We start from the raw sequence: 25,169 nt of genomic DNA, 5'->3' as shown, positions 1-25,169 counted from the left end.
TGACTAGATAAATATCTGACGTTTGTATTACAAAAACATAAGGATTACTGCTGCTGGCCAAGTCCACCTTTACCGTTAGTGGGGATGGGAAGGAAGTGTTGATTACTTACTTAAGGAGAGACCTTCCAAAGAATTCCTTCCCAACTTTTGATCGGAGCCTTTTTGGCTACTAAACGAAATCCTTTCAGACTTCCGATTGGAATCCTTTTAAGTTTCTGTGTGGGGAATCTTTTTTGATCTATGAAAATAATGCTTTTTTACTTCCAAGCGGGAATTTTGGGCTTCTGAACGAAATCCTTTCTGGTTTCCGAATAGAATTATTTTGGACTTCCGAAAGGAATCCTTTTGGACTCCGAACGAAGCCTTTCGAGCTTCTGATCGAAATTCTTTTGGGCTTCCAAACAGAATTCTTTTGGGCTTCCGAGTAAGATCTTTTCGGATTTCATTTCAAAGCATTTTTTGGCCTTTTCGGCTTTTGAACGAAATGTTTTTGGGCTACCAAAAATAGTACTTTTGAGCTTTACAGCGATTTTTTTGGACTTGTAAATGGAATTCTTATGAGCTTTCGAACGACATTCTTGGCTACCGATCGGAATCCTTTTGGGCCTCTTGTTGGAAGTATTTATGACTTTTGGACTTCCGGTCGCAGCTATATGAATTTCTGAAAAGATTGTTTTGGCTGCCAATAAGAAAACTTTTTAGCTTCCGAATGGAATTCCTTTGGCCTTTCGAACAATTTTTTTTTGCTTCGGAATGGCTTCTGTTGGCGAACGTACGCCAACGCGCCTCTACCCAAGCAGCACAAGTCTAATGAAACTGGTTACAGCAACCTAATTGTGACTAAATCGGGTCACACATAAGCTACTGTGATCTATGTACAACTGCTCGGGTACTAGTTGGGCCTCTCTATCGGATCGATCGCTGTACCCCTCACCGGGGTACATTCGGAAACCTTCCGCTGTTGGCAATTTCATACAATTTATTATTTTCGTTTATATACGAAAACGAATTTTGCGAATCGGTCATGTCAAGTCGAGCCCTACGGTCGGGAAGAGTGGTTGGTGAGGCAAAAAGTGCAAATATCGGTGGAAATGGTGGTCACGGCTGATCCGGAGGAGTCTCATCCAGGACGAACATGCCAGGTGTGTCGTGGACTGGATTCAGCCGAAATGGTGCAATGCGACGTGTGTTCTAAATGGCATCACTTCCAGTGTGTAGAGACACGCAGCAGATAGAGAATTTTCCCTGGAGTTGTGCCAAATGCGAGTCTGCGAAAGGTGTCCAGGAAACCAGTTCTACTGCGGCTTTTCTTCAGCCAAGAGGTGGTCCTTCGTCCAAATCGAACCAGCAGCATCCACAGCAACAACATCAGCCGCGGCGACCTGAGATAACAGCTAGTCAACCAGGTTTATCGCTTACCGCCAACGAGTCAAACCAACCCAAGGGAACAGATCAAGCACCGTTCTTTACTTCGCTTCATTGGATTGTGTCTCCGTCTCGAAACGGAACCAAGGCACCATCGGTGTCTTCAAGTCGTTCTTCACAAGCTCTCGCTAGGCTAAAGCTTCACATGCTGGAGGACATGCGGAACGTCGAGCGGTGTGAAGCAGAGCAACAGCGAGCAATCGCAGCGGAGGAAGCTAAAAAGGAAAGGGCATTCCTGGAGCAGAAATATCAACTATTGGTGCAAGCGATGAGTGAAAATGGCTCGTCCAAGAATGGATCAATGAGCAGAACACAGAACTGGATCGCATCTACGAACGCGGCCCGCGGTGTGCCCATCGCCTCTAATGTTGAGAGCCAGATCGAACCGACCATGCACGCTGGTAAAATGCAACTATGGAACCCAGCAGTTGCACGGATTGGTAGTACTCGCTCATCGCTACCAGAGCCTAATCCCCCTGATCCATTCCCAGCACCGGAGTCCATGCTGAGCTACACCGTAGATCCAACGGCTTTGAGTGCCGGAATGCAACAGTTAGCTCTCGGCACAACAAGTCAAGCTCCGTTACAGGAACAGTATCAACAGTATCCCAAGGGTTGCACCTTCGCGACGGGTTTCCATAGCACAGTTGCCTTATTCAGGTAGGTAGAGTGGCTGCACCTACCATCGTCCACAGCTCGGAAGTAGATCCGTTGCATCGGTTCTCACGTAACCCACCGGTTCCAGAGTATCAACGATTTGTCCCAGTCTCGAACCGGCATTCGGTTCATCAGCAAAATCATCCTCATTCATCTACGTTGCGAGGCCACCAACTCTACAACCAAGATGAGAAGGAAGTAGCTGAACCGTATTCGATCTCTCGCCAGCAGTTAGCCGCCCGACAAGCCATTTCAAAGAATCTTCCAACCTTTTCTGGAAATCCAGAAGAGTGGCCTCTGTTCCTATCTACCTTCAACAGCACCACCGCTCTGTGTGGATTCACCAAAGAGGAAAATATCGTCCGCTTGCAGCAAAGCTTGAAGGGTCGAGCGCATGAAGCAGTCAAAAGCCGACTGCTACATCCATCGAACGTCAGGGGTTATGTCGACGCTCAAAATGTTATTTGGGCAACCGGAGGTGATCGTCCATTCCATGATGTCTAAAATCAACTCCCTTCCCGCATTGAGGGAGGACAAATTAGAAGCCATCGTAGATTTTGCCGTCAGCGTTGAAAACTTCTGCGCAACCGTCGACGCATGTGGATTGGAAGAACACTTCTACAATATGACCTTCCTTCACCAACTCGTCAACAAGCTTCCACCATCGATCAAGTCAAATTGGGCGCAGTACCGATTATCGCTACCTACGGTTAATTTACCGTCTTTCAGCAGCTGGCTCTACTCTCTAGCAGAAGCTGCTAGCGCTGTCACCATTCCGAACACCACACTCGAATCCAAAACTCTGCGTAACGACTCACGCACAGCCAAGAAGAGCAACTCCTTCGTCAATGCTCACACCCAGGAAGTATCAAAACGCCATCGCTTCGCAGCGCTATCTAACGTGAAAACTGCAGCCGATAGCTGCCTAGTTTGCAAAGGAAGCTGCAAATCGATCACCAAATGCACACGTTTTCTGGAGTTCTCTCGCGATTCTCGCTGGGCGACGGTTCGAGATCTAGGGCTCTGTCGTCGGTGTTTAGGCCAACATAAGGGTGGATGTCAAGCCAAATTGTGTGGGAAGAATGGCTGCGAGTTGAAGCATCACGAATTGCTGCATAATGACCAGAAGAACACATCGCTGCCGTTGAATACTTTATCGACCGACACAAGCAAATTATCGCCGATCCAGCGTCAAGAACCTATACCAGCTCCGAACTTGGGCGAGCACGGATGCCATGCCCATCGGATTACCACTGGTCAGGTGTTGCTCCGCTGTTGCTGCACGGTAAACACCGATCAATTGAAACATTCGCCTTCCTGGACGACGGGTCCGAGCTCACCTTGCTCGACAAGGAACTTGCGGATGAGCTGCAACTTGAGGGAGATGCGGCCCCGCTATGCTTGCTTTGGACTGGAGGAGCGAAGCGTCGAGAGGACGACTCAAAGAATGTCAAGCTTGAGATAGGTTCAAAACACGACTCCAAGATGTACACCATGCAAGGAGTACGCACAGTTGCTGAATTACTTCTTCCGACACAGTCTCTCAATGTCGAAGAGTTGTCTGAGCTATATCAACATCTCAAAGGTCTTCCGATCACCTCCTACCAAGATGTCCGGCCAAGAATTCTCAGCGGAATGAAGGATCAGCACCTCAGCCTTGTTAAAAAGAGCCGCGAGGGTGCACTGCACGAGCCGATCGCTGTTAAAACCCGGTTAGGTTGGAAAACTTGTGGTGGAGTCACAACAAAGCCACCAATTTAGTACACTCTGTGTTTAACATCTGCGCCTGCGGCCCGTCTTCGGACGAGGACCTACATAAAATGATAAAGAAATACTTCGCAGTAGTAAGCCTGGGAGTTTTTCAGCCGTAGAAACGTCTCGTCTCAGCAGAAGAAGATCGAGCGCAGAATCTGCTCGAAGGCCGCACAGTGCTGGAGGGAAAACGCTACGAAACTGGCTTGTTGTGGCGCTACGACAATGTTCGGCTGCCGGACAGTTTTCCGATGGCCCTCCGACGACTGCAGTGCCTCAAGAAAAGAATGGATAAAGACTTCCAACTAGCGGACGCCCTCAACAAGAAGATAATCTATTTCGTCAAAAAGGGCTATGCGAGGAAGGTCACCGATAAAGAACGTTCCAAAAACTTCCCCCGGACGTGGTATCTACCTATATTTCCGGTAACGAACGCCAATAAGCCAGGCAAGATCCGTATGGTGTGGGATGCCGCTGCAGTAGCCCACGGAATATCCCTTAACTCCGCGCTACTCAAAGGACCGGATCAACTCAGCGCGCTGTTTACCATACTGGTTCAATTCCGTGAAGGCCGGGTCTCTCTAACTGGAGATGTGCGCGAAATGTTCCTGCAAGTGCTCATGCGTCCGGAAGACCAGCAGTGCCAGAGGTTCCTCTGGTATGATGAAGATGGGACCCTTTCTATATACGTTCTCCAGGTGATGACATTCGGGGCCTGCTGCTCCCCTAGCAGCGCCCAGTTCGTGAAAAACCTAAGCGCCAAGCGCTTCAAGTGGGATTATCCAGCGGTTGAAGTGATCCAACGGCACTACGTTGACGACATGCTAGTGAGTGTGGCAACAGAGAAAGAAGCTGTCGAACTCGCATTGCAAGTGAAGGAGGTACACGCAGCTGGCGGCTTCGAAATCCGTAATTGGATCAGCAACTCCAAACGCGTCGCTGAGGCCTTAGAGGAGAACAACACTGAAGAAAAGAAACTCGATCTTTCACCGGAATTAGACACGGAGAAGGTGCTTGGTATGTGGTGGTGCACCGACGTAGACACCTTTACCTACAAGGTTGGGTGAGACCGATACGGCCGAGCGCTGCTGGAGGGCCAACACCGGCCAACAAAACGACAAATGCTGCCTGTACTTATGTCCGTGTTCGATCCGCTTGGGTTAATTGCCCAATTTCTAATGTATTTGAAAATACTGCTTCAGGAAGTCTGGCGCTCCGGCATCGGCTGGGATGACCAAGTCAATGAAACCATTTTCGAAAGATGGCAAACCTGGCTCAAAGTCCTTCCTACAATCGAAAAGATCAGCATTCCTCCCCGAGCAACACACATGTTGTAAATCAGTTGATGATACTCATATATGACCAAATTTGGTCATATATGAGTTATTGCAACCAAATCAACGTGAATTGTGCTGCTAGGGTCGGTGCTACATCAGCGAGTCAAGCATCCACTACAGAGACATACAGCTTCACACATTCGTAGATGCAAGTGAAAACGGTATCGCGGCTACCTGCTACTTACGATTCAACCATCAGGATGTTGTCGAGTGCAAAAAAGTCGCCGCCAAAACCCGAGTTGCGCCATTGAAATTCCTCTCTTTACCTCGCCTAGAGCTTCAGGCGGCCCTGATCGGCTCTCGACTTGCCCGAACACCCCCCGAAGCCCTCACGATCCACATTACCCGTCGAGTTTTCTGGTCTGATTCCCAAGATATTCTGTGCTAGATCAGATCTGACCACTGCCGTTACTCACCATTCGTAGCGTTTCGGGTTAGCGAAATTCTCGAGCTGACGGAGATGGCCAATTGGAGATACGTTCCCACTGATCTGAACGTTGCGGATGATGGAACAAAATGGAAAGGACTTCCAAATCTGAAGCCCCAAGCCAGATAGTTCGACGGCCCACAATTTCTGCATCTCGCGGAAGACCATTGGCCATGCACGTCGAAAGGCTCTCAAACCACCGACCTAGAACTTCTTCCCAGTGCAATGGCACATTCCATCGCTTCTGATCCCATCGTACAAGTGAACGACTTCTCCAATTGGGGTCGATTAGTTCGAGTTGTTGCATTTGAACAACGTTTCTCCAACAACTGCAAATTGAAACGCTTGAAGCAGTCTATTATAAGCTGCCCTCTTCCCAACTCAGAAATAAGCTCGGCTGAAGCATATCTACTACGCCAGGCGCAGTTGGAAAGTTATCCGAGGAAGTGGCACTTTTCAACGATCGCAGCACGAGCCAACAGCACATAAAACACCGTTGCCTAAAGCAAGTCCGCTGCACCAAAAATCACCTTGGCTAGACCAGAATGGAGTATTGTGAATGCGAGGCCGCATCACCAACTGCGATTACGCCACCGAAGATGCCAAAAATCCAATTATCCTCCCACGTGACCACCCAACCACCAAGTTGATTATTGCACATTTCCACCAAAAATTCCACCACCAGAACCATGAGACCGTAATAAACGAAATTCGACAGAAATACAGTATTCCGAAACTTCGCACAACCTTCACCAATGTCCGAAATAACTGCCAGCGCTGCAAGAATCACCGAGTCATCCCAAGAGTACCGATCATGGCAGATCTACCGGCAGCTCGACTACATGCCTTCACACGCCCCTTCACCCATGTCGGCGTGGTCGGACCATACGAGATCGTCGTCGGTTGCTGAGCAGAAAAGCGTTGGGGTATGCTGGTCACTTGCCTTACGACCCGCGAAATTCATATGGAGGTCGCCCATTCACTAAGCACTGATTCATGCGTTATGGCGCTGAGAAACTTTATATCGCGAAGGGGGAGACCTAGAACCTTTCACAGTGATCGAGGTACGAATTTCGTCGGGGCCAACCGAGAAATCAAAGCAGCGAAGAGTACTGTCGATCATGAAGAAATGATGAAGGAGTTTGTGGACTCTGAGCGCCTCATCGACTGCGTGAAAAAGAACCTAATGGCAATTCTCCAAACAGGAAAATTGACGCATGAAGCGCTGCGGAACTCTCGACCTCTGACGCATGTTCCTGTAGAAGACTACTCAGCACCAATTTTAACACCCAACCACTTCCTGCTTGGGTCGTCTAATGGAGTGAAACCGCTGTGCACTATGGATGATAGTGGTACGGCGCTACGCCAATGCTGGCGATTATCTCAACTTCAGGCCAACCGGTTCTGGGAAAGATGGGTCAGCAATTATTTGCCTGAGATATCTCGCCGAACAAATTGGTTCACCGATACGAAGCCGAAAGAAAACGACGATGTTGTAATAATTATCGACCCTAGATTACCAGGAACTGTTGGCCAAAAGGCCGAGTGATCTGCATTCATCCCGGGCGGGATAGCCAACCTAGATCAGCGACGGTGAGGACAACCTGCGGCTTCTACGAGCGACTAGTAGCCAAATTCACCGTGCTAGACGTACGGCGCGTTACGGATTAAGCTGGCCACGCGGCCATCGTACCTGGGGTACTGTTGGCAAACGTACGCCAACGCACCTCTACTAGTTGGGCCTCTCTATCGGATCGATCGCTGTACCCCTCACCGATAGGTACGATAAGCAGGTATGATGGAATGGCAGATTCCACACGGTCACATCGGTGAGTCTGTGCGATGAAGAGAGATAAAGGGACAACAGATATAGGACACAATAATGCATGTCATGTGGTAAACACGGCAGATTTAGAAAAAAAAAAAGTAAAATTTAATATTCCACGGTTAATTTATTATTACTATAGCGATTTAGTGAATTATTACACTCCAGGCATCGTGTGAGTTGATTGAAATATAAATTCCTATTAGCGCATCCTAATTTAGTTTAATCCAGTATTAGGAGTCAAAGCATAAAATTATATACGGACACTTAACCTTAAAACCTATTGGAACCTATGAACTAAAGTGGTAAACTATCTATCTAATTAAAAATCATGCAATTATTAAATTTATCTATAAATTGTAGTACGGATATATAGTAAGTGCGAAGTGCAGATCTACATACTAATCGTTCAGTATCGTAAGAACAATTCATCAGATTCGACATAGACATACGTAGATTAGACACACAAACGGGACTAAACGTGAGTTTTTTTTGACCCTTGACTATCTGATGCATGGTTATTTCATATCAATATTGTGAAAACTTAAAAATACATATATATCACTATGATTCCGCATGAATTTCAGGAAAATAATAACTCCCTTTTCTGTAAAACCCAAATAACTGTCGTTTTAATCCGGGGTTATTATTTCGGAAACCTTCCGCTGTTGGCAATTTCCAACAGCTTCCACAAATAATAATTTTAAGCTTTTAAACGAAATTATTTTGAGCATTCTAACGAATTTCTGTTGGTATTTCGAACAGGAACTCTTTAGGCTTGCAAAACTCATACTGTGGAACTAATGTGCGAAGTCTTTTGGACTACCGAAAAGAATCTTTTTGACTTCTTTTGGACTTCCTAGCTCACTTTTTTTTGTCTTTACCCTTAATCGATTTCTTTTTTTTTATACCAAAAGTGGGTAGAAATTACTTACTCGAAAAAAAAAACGAGAAAGGCACCATCACCGCTAGGTGGATTAATCTGGGTTTTTTACTTTTGAATGGATTTTTTTTTGGACTTCCAAAAGGAATACTGTTGGACTTTTAAGAGTTGAATTCTTCTGGGCTTCAAAATGGAATCATTCCGGGCTTTGAACGGAATCTTTTCGGAATCCATTTATGCTTCCGTCTGGATTTTTTGGATTTCTGAAAATAATCCTTCCAGACCTCCGATCAAGCATTTTGGGCCTTTGGACGCAGTCCTTTTGGTTTCCAAACAGGATTCTCTTAAACTTCAGAAAGGTATCCTTCTGGACTTCCAAACAGAGCCTTTTCGACTTCTGAATGGAATGCTTCTGGGCTACCAAAAATAATACTTTTGAGCTTTTGATCGAAATATTTTTGAACTATCGATCGAAATCCTTTTGGGCTTCTCAACGGAAGAATTTTAAACTTCTGAATGGAAACCATTTGGACTTCCAAACGGGGTCTCTTGAACTTTTGATCCGATTTTTTTGGGCTGCCAAAAAGAATATTTTTGAGCTTCCGAATGAAAATCCTTTGGGCTTTCGAACAAATTCTTTTCGGCTTTAGAAAGAAACTCTGTTGGGTTTCCGAACGGAGTTATTTTGGATTTCTAAAAGAAACACTATCGGAATTTAGGAGGAGCTTTTGGCCTTTTACAACAGAACATAATCCTTCTGGGCTTCTGAACGGAATCTTTCGGACTCCGAATGGAATCCTTTTTGGCTTCCGATTGGAACTATATAGATTTTTTTTAAATATATTTGTCATAGCTCTTTCGCCCATTAGGCACCACTGAGCTGATCATATATTTTTTTACAACTGTTCTAATTCGATTAGAAAAGCGTCATTTTTTTTTCATTATTTACATTCGTACATTTCATACACTTACACATGTTGGTGCTGTCATCGTGCTGATTGATTCACTTCTACATTATCGGCATCGTAGAAGTGAACATAGCAGTTGCTCCGCTGTCGCAGTCCGGTTGTCCATCAAGAGTAGTCCGTTTTTGTGTAAAGCCATAGTTCGGTTGCCATTGTTCGATTCTTTTTTTTTTTAGATGAATATACATCTGAGGAGGGTCAAATGTCGCAGTTACTGGTTGACGGTCGAGCACTGTAGACGGGCGTCCCCCATAGCCCCATCTGCTAAACACGTTTTCCAGTGACTGGACGAAGGTTGGTGAGGGGGCTGAGAATCGAACCCATAACCGTCCGCCAACTACGCTAAGGGACCCCCCTAACTTTTTAGATTTCTGAGAATCATTGCAAGGCCTCCGTGCCTGGGTATTTGAACGAAATCCTTTTGAGTTTCAGAACAAAATTCTCTTGGACTTCTGAGCGGAGCCTTTTTAGCTTTCGAACAGAATCATTTTGGGCTGCGAAATAAAATTCTTCTGAGCTTCCAAAAGGTATTGCTTAGGACTTTCGGAAAGAATCTTTTTAGACTTCAGAGCGGATCCATTTCATTTGGTCATTCGAACGGAATCTTTTTGGGCCTCCAAAAGTAGTCTCCGAAAGGTTTTTTTTTTTCATAATTTCAAAGCAGAGCATTTGAGCCTCTAGTCGGAATCCTTCTGGGCTACTGAACAACATCCTTTTGGGCTTCTAAACAAAATTTGGATTGGGTGGGCCTCCTACCGGAATTCTTCTGAGGCATCGGGTTCCAGATCATTTGGTCGAAAGCCACTTGGTTAAATGCTATTTGGCCAAAAGGTTGATTGTCACATAAGGAAACATTATGTGAGAGGTGAGATGTGAAATATTCTATGTGAGATATGGATACATAAAACTAGAAATTAGAAATTAGAAATGAGTTGTGATATGTGAAAAGTGCAAAAATTTTTGACTTAAAATGTGAGTAACGAAAAGGGAGAACTGATTTGTAGTGTGAGTAGTGAATAGTGAGAAATTAGAAGTGAGAAGCGAGAAGTACGAACTGAGAAATGAGAAGTACGAACTGAGAAATGAAAAGTAAGAGGAGTGGTGAGTGATGAGTTGTGATAGGTGAATAAGAAATATTGACAGATACGAATAAAGATTTGGGGAACGGAAGATTATAATTGAGAAGTGAGAAGCTAGTTTTAAGAAATGCGAATAATAGAGAGAATAATAGAGAAGAATAAATGACAAATAAAGAAGGAAGAAAGACGGACGAAAGAAATGTAGAAGTAGGAAAAAAAGAATAGAGAAAATAATGAGGAAGAAGTAAGAAGGAAAATGATGAAAAATGGAGAAAGTAAAAGGAAAAAGAAGAAAAAAGAAGGTAGAAGGAGGAAAAGAAAAGGAATAATACAGCAGTAAACAGAAAAAGAAAGAAAAGAAAAGAATAAAAGAAGAAGGGAGAGAGAAGGAGGAAGAACAAAACAAGGAAAAGGTATAACTATAAACTAAGAAGAAAGAAGAGGCAAGAAGGAAAAAGCAAAAAAAAAAGAACGAAGAAAGAAGAAAGATAAATTAAGGAAGAAGGATGAAGGAACATAAAAAGGAATAAGGAAAAAGAAGGGAGAAGATAAAAAAAGAAAGAAATTGAAAAAAAGATGATTGGGATGAAGAAGGAACAAGGAGGAAAGAAAAAGGAAGAAAGAAAGAAGGAATCATATGAAAGAAGGAAAGGGGAAAGACGAAGAAGGACGCTGGAAAAATGAAGAACAGAGAATGAAGAAGGTAATGAAAAAAGGACAAAAAGTATGAAGAAGGTAATGAAAAAAGGACAAAAAGTAGATGGAAGATAGAAGAAAGAAAGAGGAAAAAAATAATAAGTAAGTAGTTTAAAGTAGAACAAAAGAAGAAGAAAGAATGTATTGAGAAAAAAAGAAAAAATAAAGAAGGGAGGAGAAAAAAGAAAGAAAGTAGAATGAAGAAGAAGAAGGGAAGAAAAGGAGAAAATATAAGAAAGCTGCAGATAATAGAAAAAGGAAAAGGAAAGAAGAAAAAAGAAGGGGAAAACAAGAAAGAAACAGGTAAAGAATGAAGAATGAAAAAGGAACAAGGCAGAACGAAGAAGGAACAAGGCAGAACGAAGAAAAAGAAGAAACAAGGAGAAAGTAGAAAAGAAAAAGGAAGAAGAAAGAAGAAAAAAAGAGATTGAACAAGGAAGAAGGGAAAAGGAAGAAGGAAGAAGGAAAAGGGAAAAGGAAGACAGAAGAAGGAAGAAGGAAGTAGGAAAAAGGAAGAAGGAGGCAGGAAATGTAGAATGTAGAAGAAAAAAGTTAGAAGGAAGAAGAAGAAGGAAGAAGGAAGTAGGAAGAAGGAAGTAGGAAGAAGGAGGAAGGAAGATTCTTCATGGTAGAATGGTAAAATGAAGAAGGGAGGAGGAGGAAGGAAAAAGAAAGAAGACAGAAGTATGGGACCATCCACAAAGTACGCCATACTCTTATGGGGGAGAAGGGTTTCCGAGCAGCGTGACGATTCATACAAAAATTCTAAAGTTTTAATACAAAAAGTGTGACGAAGGGGGAAGGAAGGTTGAAAATCGTCATTTTTTGTGTGACGTACTTTATGGATCTTCCCTAAGAGTAAAAGTAAAAGAAAGAAATAGAAAGATTGAAGAAAGAGGAAATAAGAAGGAAGAAAGAAGAAGGATGAAAGACGAAGGACGATAGAAGAAGATAGGAAGAAGAAAGTAGAGGGAAAGAGAAGTTTAAAAAGCAGGAGGAACAAAGAAGGCAGAAGCAAAAAGGGAGAAGGAAGATTGAAAGGAAAAAAACAAAGAAAAAGGAAGAAGGAAGGGTTGAAGGGAAGAAGAAAGAAAATTGAAGAAAAAAAGAAGCAGGTGAAAGAAAGAAGTAGGAAAAAACGATGGATGAAGGAAGAAGGATGAGAGAAGAAAGAAGAAAATAGAAAGGAATCAAAAGAAAAAACAAGAGGGGAGGGAAGAAGAAGGAAACACAATTGTATTTCTTCACTTAGAACTTCCTGATTCTGCCTTTTTTCTTGCCTCTTATTTCTCATTTCTCGCATTTTTGATTTCTAACTTCTCATTATGAACGGACGCCAAACGGCCAAAATTCCTAACTGACTCCATGGGTTTCCTAACACAATTATTTGGGATACCGAACAGAATCTTTCTAGACCTCCGAACAGAGCTTTTTTAGGCTTTTGAATGAATTTTTAATCCCTTTCGGATTATGAACGGAATCTTTTGAATTTCCGGGCGTGGCAATTTGGTCTTTCGAACGCAATACTTCTGGACCCCGAACGGAACTTTTATAAATTCCTTAAATAACCCTTTTGGACTTCGAAGCGGCGCCTTTTGAGTTTACAAACGGAATACTTTTAAACTTTTAAGCGTAATCATTTTGAGCTTTCCAACGGAATGTTTTCTAACTTCCAAAAGGAATTCTTTTGGCCTTTTGAGCGGAATATCTTGGGCTTTTGAACGGAATCTGTTTGGTATACCGAAAAGATTTTTTTTGGTTTCCGAACGAAAAAAATCTTCTGGGTTTTAAAACGGAATCTTTTTGAGCCTTTTAAGCGGATTTTGTTCATTCAAACATAACACGTATGGACTTCCAATAAGAATCATTTGGGTTTCCAAACGGTATACTATTGGACTTCTGAAAAAGTTCATTTTGTTTGTCTTCTGAACGGAATACTTTAGGACAATCGTAAAGAATATGTTCATGCTTCCGAACAGAATTAATGAAATCATTTTTGGCTCCGAGCGGATTTTCTTGGACTTCTCGAAATCCGAAAAAGGTTTTTTTCGGGTTTTCGAATGGGATGTTTCGGAAGCCCGAGAAGATTCCGTTGAATAGCTCAAAAAATCTCTTTGAAAGTCCAACAGGATTCCGTTTGTAATCCCGATAGATTATAACAATACGCAGATCTAACAAATGGTGTCAGTGATTGAAATTCCCAACCAGAAAACAGTTCTGATGGATTATATTCGGGATAAGGTACAGTGGGGTAAGTGGATACAGGTTATCGCATAGCTCATGATTACGAGGAAAATAAATAATCATTCAATCTTCATATGCATGCGAACAAAATTTTTGAAAAAGACTTTTAAAATAAAAAATAATTAGACAATCAAAAAATATGTTTCAATTTTTTACTTGCCCTATTTTGGGGTAAGTTAAAAAATAATGTTGACTCATTTAGATGCAAACGGTAATAATACTGAATAGAGCAATTATGTGATCTGTCCTGATGTTTTTTTGATACTTCATGAAAGGCAAAGCAATGGTCATCTGGAGTGTCTCCATTAGGTGATTTTTAATTATTTTTAGATTTCTTCACTTGTTTTTTTCAAAACCGTTAGTATTTATAACTTTTCATAGCAGTTGAAACTTTCCCTTGAAATATTCATCAATTCAGGAATCATCGGGCTTGGGCTTGATTAATAATCCACTTATGATTTCATTAGAAGAGTCCACATCAACAAATGACTTAATCTTCTCAATTACGACTAAATAAATCATAGTTGTTGATATAATAATTGCAATAGCAATGATAATTGTATTTAAGCTCCATAAATATATTTTTTTTCACGAATTATCGATCAAATATGGATTACCCAATACTTTGACACGTTTCGCACTTTCGTTTCTCGATTTAGTATTACTCTAATATTGAAAAGACTTCGAATGAGTGTAACCTTGCAAGTTCCAAAACAGTAGAGGAAAGTGTTATCGCGATTTTCACTATTTGGATAGTATATGGAACGGTGGTACGGTTTTAGAACCCTATTACGCGGGCATGTGCTACCAACGAATGGGGATGACGAACTCCCCAACAGATGGCGCGTGTTGGTAGCTGGGTGACAGATTATAGGACGGAAGTCGGGACACGACACGAAGAATGTCAAGAATGGAGAGAAAAAGGGTGGGGACAGGGGATTCGGAGTGGAGATTGCTTTCGGAGAAGTTGAATGTGAAGCCTCGTGACGAACAGTCTTTTCTTTTCGTAGAACAAAATTAAAGCGAGTTTCGAAACGTGCGAATAATATTGCGTGAGTCATCAAGGACAGTTCGGTCCATCGGCCGTTTTGCCGCCGGCCCAGCTATCGTCGCCTTTACGGTTGCCGTTGATTCTGACCGTCGCCCCGCAAATCTGTTGGTCCAGCTATCGCCGCCGTTGCCGCCATCGGAAATCCTGTCCAGTGCTCGAAAAGCATGCTGCCCCAGCTACCGTCGCGTCGTCGCTCCATTCGCCGATTAAGTTATCGCCGCCATCGTGAATAATCCTGACCATCGCTAAGCAAGACTAACGCCCCCAGTTACCGTCGCCATCAGCATTCCTGCCCCACTGTCAAGCCTGTCAACCTATTATGTACCGCCATCGCGATTGCCGCTGATCCAGTGCGTCGCCCAGTCAGCCTGTAAGCCTATAGTTGCTGCCGCCATCGCGATTCTCGCCGTGCTAACAGCCACCCAAGCCCTGCCACTGCCACCCTCAATAGCGTGTCATCTCCAACCTGTCAAGCTACGTTATTGGACCCCTCCCCCTTCATCAAAGGCTAGCGTTTCCATGAGAAGCACCACCACCCGGTCCGTAAATTAGGCCGAATTACTTGCCGGTCCCGTCAGGGACTACCCTACACTACGAAAAATCCAATATTTTTAAATATATGTAACGGCACATAGAGTAGTAAGAAATTATAGAACATAAAAATTATGTTTCCTTTATGAGATTTAAAATAGTGGATATACGCCACATTTATTTATTCAGACTAAGGCCGAAGTGGCCTGTGCGGTATATAAGAGTCTCCTCCATTCGGCTCGGTCCATGGCTACACGTCGCCAACCACGCAGTCTACGGAGGGTCCGCAAGTCATCTTCCACCTGATCGATCCACCTTGCCCGCTGCGCACCTCGCCTTCTTGTGCCCGTCGGATCGTTGTCGAGAACCATTTTCACCGGGTTATTGTCCGACATTCTGGCTACGTGCCCGGCCCATCGCAGTCGTCCGATTTTCGCGGTGTGAACGATGGATGGTTCTCCCAACAGCTGATGCAATTCGTGGTTCATTCGCCTCCTCCACGTACCGTCCGCCATCTGCACTCCACCATAGATGGTACGCAGCACTTTCCTTTCGAAAACTCCAAGTGCGCGTTGGTCCTCCACGAGCATCGTCCAGGTCTCGTGTCCGTAGAGGACTACCGGTCTAATGAGCGTTGTGTAGATTGTCAGTTTGGTACGGCGGCGAACTCTATTCGATCGGAGCGTCTTGCGGAGTCCAAAGTACGTACGATTTCCAGCCACTATGCGTCTCCGAATTTCTCTGCTGGTGTCATTTTCGGCAGTCACCAGTGAGCCCAAGTACACAAATTCTTCTACCACCTCGATTTCGTCACCACCGATGCAAACTCGCGGTGGGTGGCTCACATTGTCTTCTCTTGAACCTCTGCCTATCATGTACTTCGTCTTCGACGTGTTGATGACTAGTCCGATTCGCTTAGCTTCCCTCTTCCGTCTGATGTAGGCTTCCTCCATCTTCTCAAAGTTACGTGCCATAATATCTATGTCGTCGGCGAAACCAAATAGCTGGACGGACTTATTGAAAATTGTACCACTCATGTTAATCCCAGCTCTTCGTATTACCCCTTCCAAAGCGATGTTGAATAGCAAACACGAAAGACCATCACCTTGCCGTAACCCTCTGCGGGTTTCGAAGGGACTCGAGAATGCCCCTGAAACTCGAACTACGCACATCACCCGATCCATCGTCGCCTTGATCAACCGTATCAGTTTATCCGGAAAACCGTGTTCGTGCATTAGCTGCCATAGCTGGTCCCGATCGATTGTATCATATGCGGCTTTGAAGTCGATGAATAGATGATGTGTGGGCACGTTGTATTCGCGGCATTTCTGCAGTACTTGGCGAATGGCGAACACCTGGTCCGTGGTGGAGCGTTCGCCCATAAAACCCGCCTGGTACTGCCCCACGAACTCCCTTGCAGTTGGTGCTAGTCGACGGCATAAAATTTGGGAGAGTACCTTGTAGGCGGCGTTCAGCAATGTGATTGCGCGGTAGTTGCTACAATCCAGCTTATCGCCGTTTTTGTAGATGGGACACACGATACCTTCCATCCACTCCTGCGGCAAAACTTCCTCCTTACAAATCTTGGTAATGACCCAGTACAGCGCTCTAGCCAGTGCCTCACCACCGTGTTTAAATAGCTCTCCTGGTAGTTGGTCAACCCCAGGGCTCTGTTGTTCTTCAGCCGGCCAATCTCCTCCTGGATTTCCTGGAGATCCGGAGCCGGGAAGATTATGTCCTGCACGCGTTCTCCCAGGTCCATCACCATACAGCCATCTTCGTCTGCCACATCGCCATTCAGGTGTTCTTCGTAGTGCTGCCGCCACCTTTGGATCACCTCACGCTCGTTCGTAAGAAGGTTCCCGTTTATGTCCTTACACATATCAGGCTGTGGCACGTGGCCCTTACGTGAACGGTTTAACTTCTCATAGAACTTTCGTGTGTTATTAGCGCGGTACAGTTGCTCCGTTTCTTCACGGTCTCGATCTTCCTGCTGGCGCTTTTCCTCCGGAAAATCGAGTTTTGTCTGTTCCGCGCCTGTTTATATCGTGCCTCGTTCGCCCTCGTGCGGTGTTGCAGCAATCTCGCCCATGCTGCATTCTTCTCTTCCACTAACTGCTCACATTCGCCGTCATATCAGTCGTTTCTCTGATCCGGGGCACCGTGCCAAGTGCAGCGGTTGCGGTGCTACCAATGGCGGATCGAATATCTCTCCAGCCATCTTCAAGAGACGCTGCGCCTAGCTGCTCTTCCGTTGGGAGTGCCACTTCCAGCTGCTGCGCGTATTCTTGGGCTAGTCTACCGTCTCGTAGCCGCCCGATATTAAGCCGCGGCGTCCGACTTCGACGCGTGTTGTACACCGTCGAGAGTTTTGAGCGCAGGCATACTGCAACGAGGTAGTGGTCGGATTCAATATTCGCACTGCGGTAAGTGCGGACGTTCGTGATGTCGGAGAAGAATTTACCGTCGATTAGAACGTGGTCGATTTGGTTTTCCGTTTCTTGGTTAGGTGATTTCCATGTGGCTTTGTGGATATTTTTGCGGGGAAAGAAGGTGCTTCGGACTACCATTCCGCGGGAGGCTGCGAAGTTTATGCATCGTTGGCCGTTGTCATTCGATACGGTGTGCAGACTATCCGGTCCGATGACCGGTCTATACATTTCCTCCCTTCCTACCTGTGCGTTCATGTCACCGATGACAATTTTAACGTCCCGCAGTGGGCATCCATCGTATGTCTGCTCCAGATGTGCGTAGAACGCTTCTTTCTCGTCGTCGGGTCTCCCTTCGTGTGGGCAGTGCACGTTGATGATGCTATAGTTGAAGAAACGGCCTTTAATCCTCAGCTTGCACATCCTTGCGTTGATATACGTTGATATGTTGATATGTGGATATACGCCACATAAGATCTTCTAATTATTGCTACTAATATTGTTGTTGCAAAATATGTGTCAGGATTTATGGTTACAATCCAGAACATATCACACACTCAAAATAATACACACGCGACTATAAAGTGTTTCGCCCTTTGATTTGCCCTACTGGTCAAACATGTGAGACTCGAGTGTTAAACACTTTCAGCAACTCACCACGAAACATAATAGTTTCAACAGCAAAACACTTTCGGAACAAGTGTTGTTATAAGTACTTCAAAATAAATGCTTTCCCCATTGGATCCCAAATGCTATGGTATTGATTTCAAAATGTATTGTTTATTGTTTTAAACAGAAAAAGCTTTAAAATTTAATGTTTTAGTTGTTCATTTTCCATGTTTTTAATATTATTATTATTATTATCGCAAATGATTCAAAAGTCTGTTTTTGGCAAAATAATAAATTTATTATAAATTTTTTTTTTCTCGCAAGCTTAAATTTCAAATACTTTTCTGATTTCAGAATATTTGAAGACTTCTAGTGGTATATTCCACTTCTGTTACATAGAAGGCGCGGAGCTCTATCGGTTCCAAGTGGTTGCTATAGCTGGGAGCGGTCCCAGGTTCCGAGAAATTTGCAGGAAAAGACATATGCATGCGACTTTGTCCGTTATAAAACAACAATGTCGATATGATGATACAAACAATATCCGCAGCGTACTGTAAAGAGATCTTAAATGTAAAATTTATATGGTGGTTGTATTTCTAATCATATTTACCTTACACGCATCAGCCATGTTCCTCTGCTCCATTTCAATGATAATATTATGCCTAAGGGTATGCGATAACACACTTTTTCCTAACGATACGATGTAACCCGCCATTTTAGGGTTACAATTAAAACCCCTTGGTTCTTGGGCCAATTTAGCTCAGACCCCCAGAAAAAAAATTGTAAATAAATGTTTCCGTGTTCGTCTACTAATTTATTATTAAATGTTTGTATATAAAATAAATGTCTGTGGTCCATATTTGTATGTTTGACTGATATTTATTTTGTATATAGTAGCTGTAGGGTGTAAACAAACAATTATATTAATTAAAAGATGACGTTTGAGTCCAAGTTTGTATATTATATTTAGTTGTTTGTTTACCTCCTGGTTGGTGTTAAAAAATATATTTATTTACATTATTTACATTATTTATATTATTTATTGGATTTCCTATTTACATTATTTATTCGAATATTTATTTACACTATTTATTATAATTATTTACACTATTTGCATTTGAATATTGTCATACAAAATTACATAAAGAAATGAAAAAAAAAAAAGAAAACAAGCAATTAGGGCTGAAAATGTACAGATTTTGCATGCAATCTAGCTAAAATTATTTGAATTTAAATCTAAAATTTGAAAACGCAACATCAACCAAAACCCTAGATATTATACTAATAAAATCAACGAGAAACGCAGCGATTCACCAAAACGCATACCGGAATAACGAAATGGCAGGCTATATGCGTTATATTTGGGGCGGCAAGAAGAGGATAAAAGGGCAAGGCCGGGATAGAATCTCTCTTAGTAATTCAACCGGTCCAGAGGAGTGATGAAAAAGTGACACCCGCGAATTTGCCACGTTTTCGAGCAAATTGTTGTTCCAAAGTTTAAAGTTAGTGAGAATTTGTGACTATAATCTTTGTTAAAACTTACAAATTAGACTAAAGTTAATGATTAAAAAGTTATCAGCTAAAACACCACAAGTTGAAGAACATTAAAAGTTATAATTGGTACGGGCCTATGCTTGGCTGCACCACGGACGGTTACGAATAATAGACACCAAAAGTGATTGAAAAGTGAACGTTAAATTCTAACCGAGCTAAGCCAGCTAGGTCAAAATCGTATCACACTAAATTTCCGAGCGAGCGTGGTGCAAATAGTAGTAAAGGACAGTACCGGTGTATAGTGGTCCGAGCTGACGGTGAAGAAAGTGCATATCAGAAGCCTAAAGCACATGGTGGTGTTCAGAAAAGACTGATGCCGTCGGCTCCGGTGTTTCTCGCTAGGATAGGACCACCTTGTAAGTGCGCGCGCTCCCTGGACCATTGGAACATTGACCAAGCGTTACAATACGGTCACAGTGTCACTAGTGTTTCCCTCGTGCAAATTGCGAATGAAGTTTGAGTGCCCCATGATACGGTAAAGCCAAGACAACCTCCCTGGAACATCCAGCCTAGTGCCCCTTGCCGTGGTCTTCGTCAACGTTTGTTCACCCCTGCTCCCGGTTCTACTGTATGTCGACCACCGAGTGATCATCAATCGGCCGCAACGTTTGTGTGAGAAATCCAAGTAAGATCGAAACATTTTGTTAGTTACACGCTAAATAAAGTTCAATTAAAGTGCACTTCAAAATACTATTAAAAAAAACCTTTTCAATAAATGTTTAACGTTTCTTGTCTGAGTCAAATTGGTTAGTTTTAAGATTCTAAAATATTACATTCCTTCCCATTTTATTGTTTTGCTTGTTTTCTGTAATCAAATTGTTAATTTATTGCCCAAGTGACCAAACGGGAAGGCAGTCTCTACCAGGAACCTAACACTTCATGAACGACCCTGTAAACTAAACAACTATCAATATAAAAGAGGCTGTTGCAGAGCCCACCCCAAGTGGACACCGTGGCTAGACCAGTGTCCAGGGGAGTAGCCAGGGGTCCATCTGACCCTTGTAGACCTTAAGATAGTTTCACTGGCGCCCAACGCAAAATAAAAAGTGGATTACTCATCAAAAAGTAATTCCCTTTTCAATCGGTTCCGGGGAGAGATTGCCATTAATTTCAATTAAAGTCAATTCACGCGTGGTCATTAGGTTTTTCCAATCAGAACTGAGTTGTACTGAGTGATTTTTAGAGTGTCTCTGATAAATTGTTGCGGATGATGATAAAAACCAAATATAATACTGTTCGTGTCTTTGTCGAAGATGATCAGAAATCGTAGACCGGTTCATTGAAAATATCTAATCAATCTATTATTGCTAAAAGTGAATTGGAAATTGAACTTAGATTTATTCTCATATGTATGGCAAACATTTATGCGTATTTTTTTTATTATTTCTATGGAATTATTTGTGCTATTTACTGATTTTTTGATTTCATCTGAGTGGTATTAATTGTTTCTGAATTTAATTGAAATTATTTTTGCTGAATTAGGTTTTTCGAATTTAAAGTTTTTCAAACATGGCTAATTCTCAATACACCTACGATCAGGCAAGCTTACTCCTGATGCAATGGTATCACAGCATGAGGGTTGAGTTGCTGAATGAGGACGAATTACATGAAGAGCTGCAAGCTCGCAATGTCACCATCACTCGTGACATGGACCTCGCCAGGAAACGTAAGTTTCTGAGGGATCGGTTAAAGCTTGAAGGAGAAGGGAAAAACGCAGATTCGTTGTTTGTTCCAAAGGATCCGACAAAGGATCTAGAAATGTGCTCTAAACGGTGCTCCGAATTGAGAGGTCTGTTGGATGGGGAAGAAGATGAGGCAAATAAACGTGTTTTGCAGCACCGTCTAATACACTATGGTGCGTATGTCGTGCGATTGTTGTCTGAATCGCGGGGTTCACCCAATCTGCATGGGTGTATGCAGGGGATGGTTGTTGAGATGGTTGATGCACTGGAAAATTATTTCAGTCCACAGGAGCAGTTTCAGAAGGGTTCTGGAACGCAGACCACAGGCGATGGTGTCGCTGTGGTAATCAGTGATGTACGAGTGGATGAGCAAGAAGAAGAGCAGGGAAGAGAGAATGTACGTGAGGAACTGGCTACCCCGGTGGCGCCGCGAATGTTAAGATTTAGCGAAGACGAGTTAGATTGGATTCACAGACTAGAGGCACGGTTGGTCGGTCTAGAGCAAGAGCTGTTTGCTCGCAAGGCAGGTGTGGAAATAGCTGTACAGACTGAACCGATCGATTCATTAATGCTCGATTCATCCCAGAATCCTTTTCCAGTATCCCAACAAGATTACAGTAACTTTTCCCAACATTTTTCTCAAAATCCGTTCAATTCTGCAAGTAGTTACTGTAATTTTCCTGGAATCAATCGTTCGGAACAGCAATTCCACCCACCGTCCAATCCGCATCCCACCTTTGCAGCTCCGCAACCGCATTCTTCGCGTGTACCGTTGAACTGTACACATACGTTGCCTCCCGTGAATACTTTTTCGAATTTCCAACAGGCGCAAAATCCACAGTACCAGCAAGCTGCATACCCAGCTAGTAACCCACATCCCTTTCAAAATCAATCCCAACATGTTCAGTATCAAGCTCCGTATCAATCCCGTCATACTTTGCCGGTATCCAAATGGAATATTGGCAAGTACAGTGGTGATGATCAGGGCTTGAAACTCAACGAGTTTCTCGAACTTGTCCAAGCTTTTTCCCTGGCCGAGCATGTTTCGAAGGAGGAGTTATTCGAGTCCGCTATACATTTGTTTACCGGTTCCGCTTTAAAGTGGTACATGACGCAGCGAACGACAGGTCGTTTGATGAATTGGGAGCATCTAGTGTTCGAATTGCGACGAACTTACATGCATCCAGACCTGGATGCTTTAATCAAAATGAAGATTTACCAAAGAAGGCAGCAAAAGCAGGAATCTTTTCACGAGTATTATTTTGAAATGGAGAAGCTGTTTCGGAGTATGTGCGTACAAATAGCGGACTCTGAAAAGGTCCAAATCCTACAACAAAATATGCGAATCGATTACAAACGTCAAATGACTTTCATTCCCATCCTCAATCTCGAGACGCTCGTAGCTGCCGGACAGAAGTTAGATGCGCTAAACTTCTCGGCGTACAGCAAGGTGTTTGGTACCGAAAAGTCGGTACAGGCTATAGAAGCCCAGGAAAACATAGGTCGAAGTCAAGTTAAACCTACCCCTCCACCCCCACAACTACAGAAACGTCCACCAGGTCAGTTCAAAGATCAGGGTAACCAGAATAGGAACAATACCAATCATCCGGGTCCTTCTAACAACCCTCCGCCTAGCTTTGATGCAGGTACGGCTCGAAATTTCCATAAATCGCCTCCGATGTCGAACCCCCGCCGGCCAAATGAGCCAAAGTCGCCAGTCCCCGGCCCATCTGGCAATTCTTCTCGTCCTCAGCTAACCCTAGAACAGGTCGTCAGTGGGCATAAGCCTCCACACCCCAATACGTGTTTCAATTGTGGAACACCCGGACATCATGTCGCCATGTGTCGCCAGCCACGTCGTTTGTTCTGTGACAAGTGTGGACTGCATGGCTTTCCGACAAGTTTTTGTCCGTATTGTTTAAAAAACGGTCAACGGGTGGACGAAAATCGCCGTTCACAGAACCCGCAGGCGTAACTACTTCAAGATCTCTCAAAATCCCACCAGTCTTCTGGGAATCCACTTCCGAAGACTACTATAACCGACCGGAGGAAGTCTGTTTCATAAATTACCCATTCAAAGACGATAACCGTCCTTTCGTTTCCATAAAGTTTATGGACTTCCGCTAAAAGCTCTGCTGGATAGCGGAGCAACTATACGGTCATCAGCGAAAGTATTTTCGCCCGGTTAAAACCAAAAACTCCACAAACCCCTAGAAATATCTCACTACGTTCCGCTAGCGGTGACAAGCTCACCATTCTTGGCCAAGTTCACCTTCCGATCCGTTTCAGCGACAGGATGAAAATTGTTCCGACCCTTGTTATCCAAAACCTATCCCTCGACTGTATATGCGGCATGGATTTCTGGACCAAGTTCCAAATTCAGCCCACGATTATACAGAACGAGCGGTTACCTGATTCAGGGAACGTTGCAACTATCGATCCATCGATTCCAGAAACCATTCTATCGGTTGACGAACGTCGGCGAATAGAAGAAATCAAAACGCTGTTTCTTCCAGCGAAAGCTGGGCAGCTAACAATCACACCGCTTACGCAACACCGAATTGTCATTAGTGACGAGTGGAAGGACAAACCTCCAGTCCGACAATTCCCCTATATAATGTCCCCGAAGACGCAGGAGTTGGTGGCAGTAGAGCTACAACGGCTACTTGATGTGGGAATAATTGAACGTAGCAGTTCTGCTTGGTCCTTGAACTGTGTTCCCGTGATCAAACCCGCCAAGGTAAGGCTCTGCTTGGACGCGCGCAAAATCAACGAGAGGACTTTGCGCGATGCTTACCCTTTGCCCCACCCTGGTCGCATTTTGGGACAACTACCAAAAGCAAAATACCTCACTACGATAGATTTATCCGAAGCCTTCCTACAGGTTGGCCTCGAACCAAGCTCTCGTAAGTACACAGCGTTCAGCGTCCAGGGTAAAGGGTTGTTCCAGTACACCAGGATGCCTTTCGGCTTAGTAAACAGTCCAGCTACTCTGGCTAGGTTGATGGATACTGTACTAGGCCATGGTGTACTGGAACCGAACGTTTTCGTGTACCTTGACGATATCGTCATAGTCACGGAAACGTTCGAGCATCACGCAGAACTTCTCGTTGAAGTTGCGCGCCGTCTAAGGGAAGCAAACCTCAGCATCAACTTGAGAAATCCAAGTTCGGTGTAAATGAAATTCCCTTCCTAGGATATCTTCTGAGTACCAGCGGTCTCCGGGCTAATCCTGAGAAAATCAGACCAATCGTAGAATACGAAAGGCCCACTACCGTTACAAAACTCAGAAGATTCCTAGGAATGGCGAATTATTATCGTCGTTTTATAGCCAACTTTAGTGGGGTGACATCCGCCCTAACGGATTTGCTTCAGACCAGCTCGAAAGTCATTCGATGGAGCGACGCTGCTGAGCTAGCCTTTGGCGAAATAAAGGAGTGCCTAATCTCCTCCCCAATTCTCGGGAGTCCGGACTTTACCCGCGAGTTCGTGATCCAAACAGACGCGAGTGATGTGGCCGTTGCCGGTGTGTTAACACAGCAACAAGAAGGCGGGGAACGGGTAACCTCCTACTACTCGCACAAGTTAACGACACCGCAGAAAAACTACCACGCGGCAGAGAAAGAGGCTCTGGCGGCGATTCTAGCCATCGAGGCATTCCGAGGATATGTAGAGGGGTATCATTTTACCCTTATTACAGATTCCTCTGCACTCACCCATAGTCTCAGTTCCAAATGGAAGGTGGGATCAAGGTGTAGCAGCTGGGCTTTAGATCTCCAACAACACGATGTAACCGTGGTGCACCGAAAGGGAAAGGAGAATGTGGTCCCGGATGCTTTGTCACGGAGTGTTGCTGCGGTCCAGGACGCGTCTACTACATCCTGGTACTCCTCCATGCTGAGAAAGGTGTCCGATAAACCGGACGATTTCGTCGATTTTAGGGTGGAAAATGGCAAATTGCTAAAGTTCGTAGCGACCCAGGGTGAACTCTATGATTCGCGCTTTGAATGGAAGCTAATTCCG

General features: G+C 43.9%; 1 protein-coding gene across 1 annotated transcript; it reads left to right on the top strand.

Annotated features, from left to right (window-relative positions):
* Positions 1-2,476: 2,476 nt before the first annotated feature.
* On the top strand, positions 2,477-5,559 carry LOC134222521 (uncharacterized). The gene is made up of 4 exons (XM_062701672.1): positions 2,477-3,302; positions 3,344-3,799; positions 3,970-4,851; positions 5,447-5,559. Exons 1-4 carry the CDS (start codon positions 2,477-2,479, stop codon positions 5,557-5,559), a joined length of 2,277 nt encoding a protein of 758 aa, XP_062557656.1.
* The last annotated feature ends 19,610 nt before the right edge of the window (positions 5,560-25,169 follow it).

The sequence above is a fragment of the Armigeres subalbatus genome, chromosome 3 (genome assembly GCF_024139115.2).
Source record: "Armigeres subalbatus isolate Guangzhou_Male chromosome 3, GZ_Asu_2, whole genome shotgun sequence".
Taxonomy (NCBI): domain Eukaryota; kingdom Metazoa; phylum Arthropoda; class Insecta; order Diptera; family Culicidae; genus Armigeres; species Armigeres subalbatus.
This window is presented reverse-complemented; position numbering and strand designations above follow the sequence as displayed.

Coding starts and splice junctions, on each gene's coding strand:
- LOC134222521 (XM_062701672.1), top strand. CDS start 2,477: ATGAAGCAGTCAAAAGCCGACTGCTACATCCATCGAACGTCAGGGGTT. Junction 3,800..3,969: donor CGCTGTTAAAACCCGGTTAG/GTTGGAAAACTT, acceptor GTCTCGTCTCAG/CAGAAGAAGATCGAGCGCAG. Junction 4,852..5,446: donor AGACACGGAGAAGGTGCTTG/GTATGTGGTGGT, acceptor TACCTCGCCTAG/AGCTTCAGGCGGCCCTGATC.